The sequence below is a fragment of the Patiria miniata genome, unplaced genomic scaffold (assembly GCF_015706575.1).
Source record: "Patiria miniata isolate m_02_andy unplaced genomic scaffold, ASM1570657v1 HiC_scaffold_5, whole genome shotgun sequence".
NCBI classification, from domain to species: domain Eukaryota; kingdom Metazoa; phylum Echinodermata; class Asteroidea; order Valvatida; family Asterinidae; genus Patiria; species Patiria miniata.
This window is the reverse complement of record NW_024037072.1, coordinates 8191623-8203877: the sequence shown is the minus strand read 5'-3', so window position 1 is coordinate 8203877 and position 12255 is coordinate 8191623. Positions and strand designations below refer to the sequence as shown.

Below are 12255 nucleotides of genomic sequence, written 5' to 3'. Positions count from 1 at the left end.
ATGTAGACCTGTGAATACATAAACTACATGTCTGATGCTCTTTAAAATGTGCTGGTACATGTACATGTACATGTACATGTAGGTGTTCAAAGAGGGCTTCAAATGTATTATTTTTTTGTCATAAAAACAGTTGATGCACGATAAAGTACAGAGCACATGTATGCACTTGAAAAGAAATCACAAATTTCTATTTGTAGAATTTTGTATGTACATCATACATGTACATGTACAATTGTGCATGTTTACATGCACACATGACTGAATTTACAGATGTTGCATACAATGTTGATGAAAGGAAATCTGTCATCTGAGCAGAATGACAATGCAGGGTATGACAATGAATTGTATCCTCGGTGACATTTTGTGTGGTTTCAAGCATCATTAACCCCGACTGTCCCCATACTTTCTTTTTGTAAATCGTCTAAATTTTAACACTTGGTTGTGTGTGCAGTGTATGAATTGAGGCCTAGATGTAATGGCATTATCACACGTCCATGTACATGTACATGTAGCTCTGCCAAATACATACATAGGCAGATGCAGAAATATAATGTACATGTAAATGTACATGTATGAACTCTTACAAAAAACAATAGTTTATGTATACATGTATATGGCCTTTCTCTTTCTCTTAACATTTTTGACATAAACAATGTTGTGCAGTTAAGGCAATAACTATTGAAATATAACTTGGATTTTGTGCATTGTGCAGATTGAGGGATGGGCGGGGCTATGACTTTATGAGATATACTGTGGAGGGCGGCAAGTACTAAGGTTTTGTGCAGCAAAATTTATCTGAAGAGAAAGGCATGACTGTAAGGCAAAATTAGTGACATCCCAATATTCGTAGAGCCAGCAACAATCTTCAGCCAATTGTAAATTTATTTTCACTTCACCGATCAATGTAATTTCATAAGCACTTCCAACTCAGCACTGTCCGAGAGGTTTTGAGAAGGCTGCTTGTGGGCTTGGTTACTCATGCTGACATTTCACCTGAGCAAGCTTTAAAAACGTTCGCACAAACTCTTGGGCAACACTGAGTATACAATATCAAATTACGTGGGTGATGGGCAAAACCAATCATCAGAATTAGCATCCCTGCCCCCTTAAAAAAAAATATCCATCATAAAAGTCAGCTAAGCGTACAGTGTATATTAATACCCAGAATATAAAATCTTGAGGAAATTCTTGCTTAATCGCATGTAATGGGCATGCTTTAAATAAACAATCTACGCATCATTAAAGATGACCATAATTATTCTCAAATTGACTGAGTGGTTGAAGGATGAGTTGAAAGGTCCAGTACACACACACGGCACTTGACGCGAAAAGCGCTGGTTGACGGTGATGACCCAGCATTCCATAGAGGGGACCGGGAGGTGATGCCCCTGCATGATCGCATACCGCGCATAGATTGCCGCGGATGGACGCTACGTGTACGCGTGCACGGCACACACAGAAATAACGTAATCAGTCACTGGATGTGTTTACGGATGGCCTGCTCTGCTATTAAGAAAATCTGCAGCTAGGCTGTGACTGGGTAGGTCTCTGGAAAAGTGTTTGAAGTGTATGAACTGTTTTTCTGCAGTTCTGCGTTGGCGGACAGTAAGAGAATGATAAACGAGTGCTTTATTCCACGGGAACTCCACAGAATTATACATGTAAACCTCAATGAAAGACTTCAAAACATCAAAACACCACAAAATGAATTTCATTTTGTAGCTTACCTGGGTATTATCTGTATTTTATTGAAATATACATGTAGTTTATTTCTAACAATGTTCAACAGTTACTTTTACATGTAACTTTCAAAAAAATATTAATTAATAATTAAGTACATGTACATACATGTACACCATCAAGTTTGAGCTGATTTCTACTACATGTATACAGCAACAAAGCTGAATGAATAATTTGTTTTGAAGTATTTTTTTAGTAGGTTAAGTAACTGATACGTTTTAACACAATTAAAAACCACTTTATGATAGCTTTTGTTACACGCACAGTTGAATTACATGTCTGATACTGAGGAACTGCCCACATAATTTATTTCAATGATGTCATTCATTACAATTATGTACAATCATGTATAAATTACAAAAGGTCAGTAGTAATATATTATGTACACAGTGATTACAAATAAAGTGTGTAATTAAATGACAACAGTTAGGTACCAGGTTAAGCAGACACTTCTGTGCCCTTACATGTACATGTACGTGCATGTCTGTGGAACATGAATAAACTGTTTTTCTGCAGTTCTGCGTTGGTGGACAGACAAAATGATAAATGAATGTTCAATACAAACTTGTAGGGGAATTGTGCATTATATTACCCCATGACATGGCTGTGTTTAGGGATGACCACTTGCACAATTATGAAAATCTGAGGAGTTCTGGGGACTGAATAATTTATAGTGGACAGAGAATCATAGATGAGTTTTCAATGTGAACACAGCCCACAATATTAAAGCACTGTGATCTGGCATGGCTATGTTTACAGATGACTAGCTCCGCTGTTATTAACTAAATCTGCAGAGTAGATCTGGAGAGTGGATAAACTGTTTTCCTGAGATGCTGTAAACAAAGAATGATCACTGAGTGTTCAATACATACATTTACCATTTGCGCAAGTAAAGCAATGAATGTGTTCATATCAATACTAAGCCTGTTGCAAGTATTTGACTAAATTTTTGTAGCTTACAAAATCCAAAGTCAGAATTACAAAAACCCTTCTTTTTTTTACTTCAAGATAACAAAATGAATAGAAATTGGCCAGCATTTGATAGTTTTGATTCCACTATAACATTTTCAAAAACAGTCCATTCTGTATTGTAAACACAAAATGTACTAAGCAAACAAATTCTTTTTGGAAGATCCCTGAAAAAGCAATGAAACAAACTTCCATTTATCACAAATGAATAACTTGACATGTTCAGAATTCAATTTAGACCAACATACAAAATGTACGTGTACAATGTCTGTAAAAGAACTAATTAAATGTAGTACATTTGTACGGGTATGTATGTATGTATGTAACATTTATGCCTGTGCCCGCTTGACTAAAAACCGTTCTGACAGATGGTACCGGTAGTAGGCTACCTTGGAGTAAATAACCTTGCAAACAACCTTGACTTTTAAATAAACCTGATGTTGTGAATACCTATGGTGGAGGTGACAGGTACATGTAGTATGAGACATGCACTAATGCATAGAGTCACGCGCAATGCATGTACCTGCATAAATGGTCAAAACAGGTGAACTCAAATACGATAGTATACACACACAACAAAAGTTTATGCTGTACACTTTTAAGTTAACACTGCTTGTATCGGTTGGGTGCAGGATTTTAAAAACTTGAAAAAAAACCTGGAAAATGTTAATAGAAAACTTTATCCCCTTTTTTTCATACTTTTATTAGTAAATGTTACCATTTTGTTCCCCAAGCACACCATTAAAAAAAAATGGGTCATTCCATGAATTTGGGGTGCAATTGCGTGTGTGTCCCTATTAAAACATCTGATAAAGATTTTGTAAATTCAGTACACAAAATTGTTAATGCCTTCTATCTCCAAGAGGGATGATATAAAGCAAAGCATAAATTGCCAAATAAATAGTTTGAAGTAAATTTTAAATTAATTATGCTTGCATGGCAACACAGGTCAGGTAACAGGGACCAAAAAGTCACATTTTTGGACGCCTAATTTACGGACTGACCTGTACAAATCTGGTTCAGAAAATATACGTTTAAATTATTAAACAATCATAGTTTTTTTCAGCTGTTTTAATACATGCAGTGTTTCAAATCTTTCACTAACAATCTTAAATTTTGGCATTACAAGCAAACTTTGTCTGAGCTCATCCATTGACAAATATATGGAAAATGTCTGCTTTAGGTTTTTTTTAGCATACATAATTTTTCCCCACTACAGTACATTTCAACAGTATAGGTATTTCACTTCCCTAATGCTAAATTTCTCAAGATACCACTGCCAGTCCTATAATTTCTCAAGGTCTCTCGAGGTTCAAAGCTGGCCAAAGCTAAATTGAATTAACCCCCCCCCCCCTTCCCCTCACCTAGACTGCCAATTCTTTTTTCACACTCAATTCAATGACCTCTTTGACGACCGTTCAGTAAAAGGTTGAGTGGACACAGCTCAACTCAGGAAGAAAATGTCCTTAAAGTTGCATGAACCGTGAGCACTCTTTTTTTTTAAACTTAAATCGTAAAATTTTGGGCATCTCCTACATGTACATTGTACCCTGTGAAAAAAATAGCTTTCATTTTGCACACAAATGAACCCTCCCTGCCAGAGCCGAATTATTGTCTGGCCGCTAACATTTCAATTTTTGTGAAGAAATCATTCAATATACTTCAAAGTCGGTAGAGTTTTTTGTTCGATGTCTCATTCAAAAGTGAATAACCTTTATATTGCTTGGAAAACAGCAATTGAAAAAAACAAATATAGTCTATTACTTGAAGTGAAACTTGAAAATAGCATGGAGAACGCATCTTTAAGCAGGTGTTATAGTTCTTTTCTTATTCTTTTTCCCCTCTGGGGATAATCTGGATGAAAGGAGATATCTATGCTGCCACAGGACGTGTTCTGCGAATGAAATTTTGTCAGTGGAGGGGTTGGAACACATTCCGGAGGATTGTTTTCTGTTTGGATTTTTCAGATACTTCTATCTCAACATCGAAAATATAGGGTCTAAATAATAACACGATGTTGAAAAAAAAATCAACAAATGTGCACATATGCACAGGTCTACTTATTATCCAACAAAATTAGTTTGTCCATGCAAAAGAATAAAACATGAATAAGCCTTTCTGAAAAAAAAAATCTTTTGTATGTACTTTTTACTAGGACATGTTGCATAACATTTTTACCAGACAACAGTACAAATAATACAGACAGTAGAGAAATTGATTTTCTAAATTCAGGTTTGACGATTTAAACTACTTTCTTAAAATTTTGATTTTCTCATATTCAAGAGTCATTTTGTATGTCAACTGAAATAGCTGATCAGATTTTTCTGTCAACAATTTTGTAAAAGACTTTTTATCATCAACAAAACTACAAATGTACTTAGTTACGGTACAAACAAGCTTAGAATTGACAAAGTAGAAAATCCTTGGTTCAAGAACACCTGTTGTCAAAGCGCCCATTTCCCAAAATTTAATTGCAGTGATTTACCATTAACTATTAATAGACCGATGTCTCTTTGGTATTTTCATTCAGTAAACTACCCAGCTACTGTGAGCCAGTTTAGCCTTGGTGAATCGCTACATGTAGACTAGGTCAACAAACACTGTACCCCACACAATGCTTACAATGGGGCTCGGGTGTGGCTTGACATAATGGTGCTTAGCTGAACAAATGACTGCTGGAATTGGAAATCTGTGCAAATAACAAGAATGGCAGCAAAATCATTCTCCTTTTGAACCGAGGATAATTAGGGACGAACAAAAATGCATTACACTATAATGAGGTACTAATACATGTAGGCATGCTGAAGTTACAGGCCATGTACATGTACATGTGTATATATACATCACATAGCGGAATTTATTTGTCATAAACAAATTGACATTTAAAGGGAATATACAACATTTGCAGACATCGAAAAATAAAACTACCAAGTTTTTTCGAAATACCTTAATAGGATGTTAGTAAATGACAGTCTAAAGCATCCTGTAAAATCATGGCACCTGGTATACTGTCATTTTCAAGAAAAGTGGTATTTTTGTATCAATTTCCAACGCTGATCGGCCGATCAGCGTTGGAAACAACTGGCCTTTTTTTCAAATACTGGCCCCAATTGACCATTGCACTTGTTTGCAATCGATTACAAACCTATGAACGGGTACGAGCCAGCTAGACTGGTTCCCTGACCGTACAATTCCCCAATGTATGTAAACTGCTCTGTTTCTTCTTGTATGGAGTCAGGGAACCAGACTACAGGAAAATGATCGTTTTTCTTGGTTTTTATAGCATTTTCGAACCCAAAACCTCCAAAAAGTCAGTGTAACTATATTTGCTTTATATTTCCAACCCCCCAATTCCATCCATTTCTGAAAATTACAGCAAAAGCAAATGATGTATATTCCCTTTAAATGGAATGTACAACATTTGCTTTTGCTGCAATTTTCAGAAAATAATGGATTTGGAGGATTAGTAGGCCTATGTTATATAAAATATTGTTAAACTGATTTGTTTCATGTTTTGGGCTTGAAGATGCTGGAAAAAGCAAGAAAACCATGTTCTTGTAGTCTGGTTCCCTGACCCCACTTAAGATGAAACGAAATAATTAATACACTTTGGGGAATTGTAAGGTCAAAGAATCAGTCTAGCAGGCTTGTATCCCTTAACAGGTGTGGGATCAATTACGAAGAAAAGTCAGAATAACTACATGTACATATGAAAAATTAAGAACACTTTTTGAGAAAAGCCAGTTTTCTCCAACGCTGGTCAGCCGACCAGCGTTGGAAAAATACAGTTTTTCTTGAAAATGTCAGCACACCAGGAGCCACGATTTTAAGGATGCTTTAGACTGTCATTCCTAATAATCCAGTAAGGTATTTCGTAATAATTGGATCATTTCGTTTTTTTGATGTTTGCAAATGTTGTATTTTCCCTTTAATTTTTTATTCAGTATTGCCATAGAGCAAGGATGCCCTGATGAAGTATTAATTAGGCACGGCACATAACAATACTCATTACACAATTTGACGTTAAATTAAAGTCTGATTTGGTCATGCATCAATCAAATTTGCATTTAATTCAAAAGTACCGGGTAAATATGTGAATCCTTCCAGTATTTGCCGTCAGTGATTTCCTTGTGTTGTGTTGATTACTGTTGCCTATTAGCTAGGGCATGCCCTATTTGTTACAATGTTCTGTATTTATTTTCATATTCCATTTAAATATTATAATGTTGTTTTTGTTTTTGTCAGCTACTTTTTGGTGGGATTTCTTGTTATTTTGTTATGCTCTCTATAATTTTGTTTGATGAGGTTGAATAAATAATAATAATAATTGTGATTGGTTGCCTCTCAAATTTCCCTCTTGGTACAAAGTCAGCAATACATTTCAATGAAATACAATCCTGCTACGTTTGGGATAGAGAGTGCAATAAATTCATTGAAAGGTGCACGCGATCAAATTGGGAAGGGAAAAAAAACAACACAACCTCATAAATATGGCCTTCAATCACTTAAATTACATCCCCAAGGCATGGAGTCGCACTTGTGCACTGCTTAAAACACCAAAAGCACTCCCATGGTCTATTTTCAGTGAGAATGTTAATCATTAAAAACCGACAAGGCAGCGAAGATCCATCACGTGTGACCTCCTTGCGATGAACTAACCTGACTTCTATTTTTTGCCCACCAACGAGGACAAGATAAAATCCAACTCGTATGTTGACAAAGAGAGCGAAGTCTTTTAGGCTCAGGCTGAGGGTGCGATAATTTGACAGATAGGGAACTGTGATTTGACACTGTAATCCTTAAACCACCGAGGTGATAAGGACCGGAATACAAAAATGCACAGGATTGAATTTAGTTTTGGTTTATAAAAGCAAAAAAAAAAGGAAACAAATGAATCCATGATGGATAATTAATATTATCCAATGGATATCGTCAGTTTATTTATCAAGACAGTGACAGGGCCATGAGTAATTGCTTGCTAAATTTAATAACAAGAGCGGCAATAACTGTGATAAACAATGTACATGTACATGTACATGTACCATACATACTTGGGGAAAACACATCATAGCTTACAGCTTCACATGCAGATGTGGCACATAATGATATTATCGGTAAAATCAATAAAAGAAGCCGGGATACAGAATGATGAAGACACACAGACACACATCAAACCCGGAGTAATAATATGACACACGGCGGGAATTCATTAGACAAGGTAGGCAGGAGTCATAAAGAGGCGAGATATAAATAGATATCACTTGTAGTGCTTCACACAGTTCACACGTAAGTGCATAAATGATGCATTAATTTAATACACATTGTGATACATGTACATGGCTTAAGGAATGTTTTTTTTTTTTTTTCCATATAATTTTATTATTGAAGCTATATTGATTTCTTTTTAATAAGTGTGTGTAAAATTGATTTTGTGGCAAAGGTCTGGTGATGAATGAAAAAAAAAGGAAAAATCTCTCTTGATATTTTTTTTGGGGGGGGGGGCCTTAAAACCCTAACCCCATTAATATTCCAAAAATCCTCCAGGCGGTTTTGGAAGATTTTGGAGCATTGAGGCTGAATGGTGAATGCTGAAGTGTTGGTTTAACTGGAAGGATGCATTGTGCATGTGTCAAGTTCGTAGGCTTTACCATACATTGTTTATGTCCAATCATCCTGCATAATTGAGCCAGGATGCTTGGTATCATGTGCACTGCTTCTAAATGTCATCAACACTCTCTAACTCAACCTATGAACAGTGAATGTTGGAGGATTTTTGGAGGATTGAGGCAATGGTCACCCCTCCACTGAACAAATTCAAGAAATAATGGAGGATTTTGGAGGATTGAGGCTGAATCCATTTGTTACATTGGAGAATTTTGCAGGATTGAGGATGGTTTCTAGCCAAAAGGGCCTAGGGGTTAGGTTAATGAAGAATTGTATGGACTGCAGAATTGTGCTATACTAGTAATTATACATACTTCAAGAAGTAAGGGAGGAGTGTATCAATGAACCAGCTTGTCTGCCCTGAATGAATAATCTTTTGAGTTGTGGTCATGAAAACAATGTTCATTTGCCCCCCCCCCCCCCAATTTTTTGTGTTTTAATATTGCAACAAGAAATGACACTGGCACATCTAACATTTGGTGAATTTGACCAGAAGTTGACCAGTGCTGTGAACGTCATTAATTAATCCGATAAACGCTTAAATCTTAAAACTGCAGACTATTCGAACTTAGCCCATCATTATCAACAGGCACATTGTAAATATTATGCAGATCTATAATCTTGTCAACTTTATGTGTACAATGTGTACTGGTACGTATATGTAGGTGGTGTTGAAAACAAACATTTTTTATTTGAGCTTTTCTATATTTGCATGCAAATGTAAATGTTCCATATGAAGGACATGATAGTTATGAATGTGTACACTTGATTAATGATTACCAAAATAAATTCAACTCACCAAATAATTACTGTACATTGTACCTGAAAATTCTGGTAGTATCAAGATGCATGTGAAATGTTTGTGCACAGAGAATGTACACTTTATATGGCTCGAGTTTTACATGTATTTTAATAAGAATTGTACTGAAAAATACCAAGCACTTCACATAGTAGTGAACATAATTGGATTTTCATGCATTATTCTGAAAAGCTGGCAAAATGAAATAATGAAATTTTCATCATGCTATGCGACAAATGTTTAGAGCTCTGGTCAAAATTTCTTTAAATAAAAATCCTTGTTTTTTTCTCGGATTGACAGCATGCACCATTCTCATTCAGGTGCCACGATTATAATCCTACTTTGAATTTAACCTTAGGTTCTACAGACCGTATTGCCAATACAAACTTGGTGTTTCTGCACAACAGAGCACTTTGGGAAGGCAACTGAAGGGGCAATCTCTTCCTACAATCCTATTCATCTTGGCCATGATACTACAAATACCATTGTCAGGCTCCTCAAATAAAAGATGAAAGCTTTTGGTAATCCCCCAAAATCCACCTCAGTGCACTTACCCAAATTGAACAGTGTACTCAACAAGGGAGAATTGTAGATATTAATAGTTGTAACGTAAAAGACAAACAAACAAACAAACAAAATGGGACAAAGAAATTTAGTTTTATAACTAAATTAACAATCAAAATGCAAGATGCAAACAATGTTTCATTACATCATACATGTAACTGTAGGCCTGCATACATTGATTGGAAATACCTTTATTGTTGATCCCATCAGTGATACAATAATCTTAGCACAAGATAAAACACTTGAGAAAACTTGGACATAGAACAAATATTAAGAGTAGGAAGGAGTTACTTTAGACCTAAGACTCAGGCAAAGGAACAGGGGGAAACCCTGAAAGGACCTGGCAAAGTAAAAACAAAACAGAGAAAAACTGATAGGGACGCTAGTACGACAGACCAAATCCCAAATGTCAGAAAAGGAGTTCTAGCGCCCCAGTGCAGGTGGTTATACGTCAGGACGCAACATTCGGTAATTGTGTAGTTTTATGAACCATTCAGTATAAAAGAATGAAAAGACACAGTTTTCTGTTTTTGGGAGTTAGGCATAATACCTATTTGGCTATGATACAACTTGCAAGCAGGAAAAGTCACTTTAAGAGTGTTTCACTGTTTGGATATGTTGGATGATCTACCCCATGTACACTGTGACTGTAAATAATTTGCTTAAACCATGTTGAAATTGAAGAATATCGGCTAGCTTAATTTTGTGGAGAGAGAGCTGCACTCCTGCAGGGTTTTCTTTATGAATGGAACTTGTAAATGATAATAAGCGGTGTCCTAAACTACACGATTTATCATGGGAAAATGTCCATACTCGATCGCCACTTTAACTGCCGCCAAACATATCAATTTTCACCTCACCTTGTGATTTCAACCAAGAGGAATCCAGGAAGCTGTGTAAATGCGAAAAAAAATCAGGCAAAATGTGTTTTTAGAGCACATTTTGGATGCACACGTCGTGCAGACTAACTTGAAGCAGCCGGTCAAAACTGATTGTAGTGGCTGAAAGACAGCGGTACGTTATACGCATGACGTCGCATGAGCCGGCCAATGATAGTGCAATACGTCATTATGAATATTTATTTTCTCATGAATATTTAGTTTATTTCAATGGATACTTCAAATACGTCCAAAGATTGATTATTGCAACAGCGATCGTGCGCGGCCTAGCGGTTAAGAGTCTCGTGTATCAAGCAAGCGTCAGAGGTTCGAATCTCGATGAAGTAACTGACTGATTAATAAATAGAAATTAAGGAAAGGAGAGGGTGAGAGTAGAGGAGGGAAAGTGGAGGAATATATTTTAATAACCATAAAAGTTGTAACTTTTGGCGCTAGAAAATTAATTGAAAAAAGTGGCGATCGAGCACGGAACTTTTTCCTTTATCATGTTTATACCCAACATTCTTTCCCAAATGTGCGCTGAACAGCAAACTGCAGCAGTCATGGCATTGGCAGTTTCTACATATAGTCGTGTTCCCTAACGTGGCGCACTTCGGAGCTTACCCAACTTTCCTCGTGTAGTGTTGCCAAACCTCTTTGTTGATAAACCTCAAATTCATGCAGTGAAATGCTGGTACTTTTACCTTTTTAATGCTATTTAACCTCTGTGAACATTTTCAGTTTCATAAAATTTAATCCGAAATGCAAAAACGGTTGCGTCCGGAAATTGGGCACAAATTGGCGGAGTGTTCCCTAACGTGGCGCACTTGAATAAATCTCAGAAAATTCTAAATTAACATTTAAGAATTTCTGTAAACTTGATAAATTCTGATAAATCATTATTATCTTTACTTACAAACCCAGCCAGATGTTTGTCAGAAAATTATTTTCTTATTTTTCGGGGCATTTTCAAAGGGTTCACTTTGCACTTAAAAATAAAATCGGAAAATCACGCCAAAATAATATTTTCTAAGTTGAACTTTGTAACGGGTAAATAAACTCGCGATTTATGAACGGGAGTGTTTAGAACTTGATGAAATTTCACTTTCTGTGAAATTTCAGTTTAAACTTTTGCTCTAGCTAGGCGCTACAGGCGAAAAATAAAAGTGCGCCACGCGTTAGGCCTAGGCTAGGGGCCGCGCCACGTTAGGGTACATCAACAATATACCGTTATTACCGGTATCAATGTGCAGGCTGACAAAATCTACTCACCACGCGACGTGAATAACGAACAGTGTACAGCCAGGCAAGACCAAATCATCGCTTCCCAGCGACCATCGCCTTCTTAAAGCCACCAAACCAGGCATCTTGCTTAACAACTAGTACTTCCAAATGATCAGATCACATCTTGAAAGTCTCTGCCACAAAACAGGTCGGCTAGCACTCCGATATATGGTCAAATTTCAACCTGGTTGTGCACACGGTCGTGCAGGGAAATCGGCAAATCAAACGGACCGCATAATACAATGTGTCACGTAAATGTTATCGAGGAAAAATCATAAGTAGAGGGCGCTCTAAAGTGTTTATGGTATTAAACTTTTGGGGCCGGGGCCGTCGACCGAACCTGTATGCAGTACCGTC

The 12255-nt window shown here is 36.6% G+C and overlaps 1 protein-coding gene across 2 annotated transcripts in view; it reads right to left on the bottom strand.

Moving 5' to 3' along the window:
• The window catches only part of LOC119740956 (diacylglycerol lipase-alpha-like), a 43989-nt gene extending 31837 nt beyond the window's left edge, over positions 1–12152 (bottom strand). For both annotated transcript variants that reach the window (XM_038216472.1, XM_038216473.1), the window contains exon 1: positions 11887–12152. In XM_038216472.1, coding sequence (XP_038072400.1) covers positions 11887–11981 — 95 coding nt within the window. In that variant the 5' untranslated portion in view covers positions 11982–12152. The remainder of the gene's footprint in view (positions 1–11886) is intronic.
• Between the last annotated feature and the right edge of the window lie 103 nt (positions 12153–12255).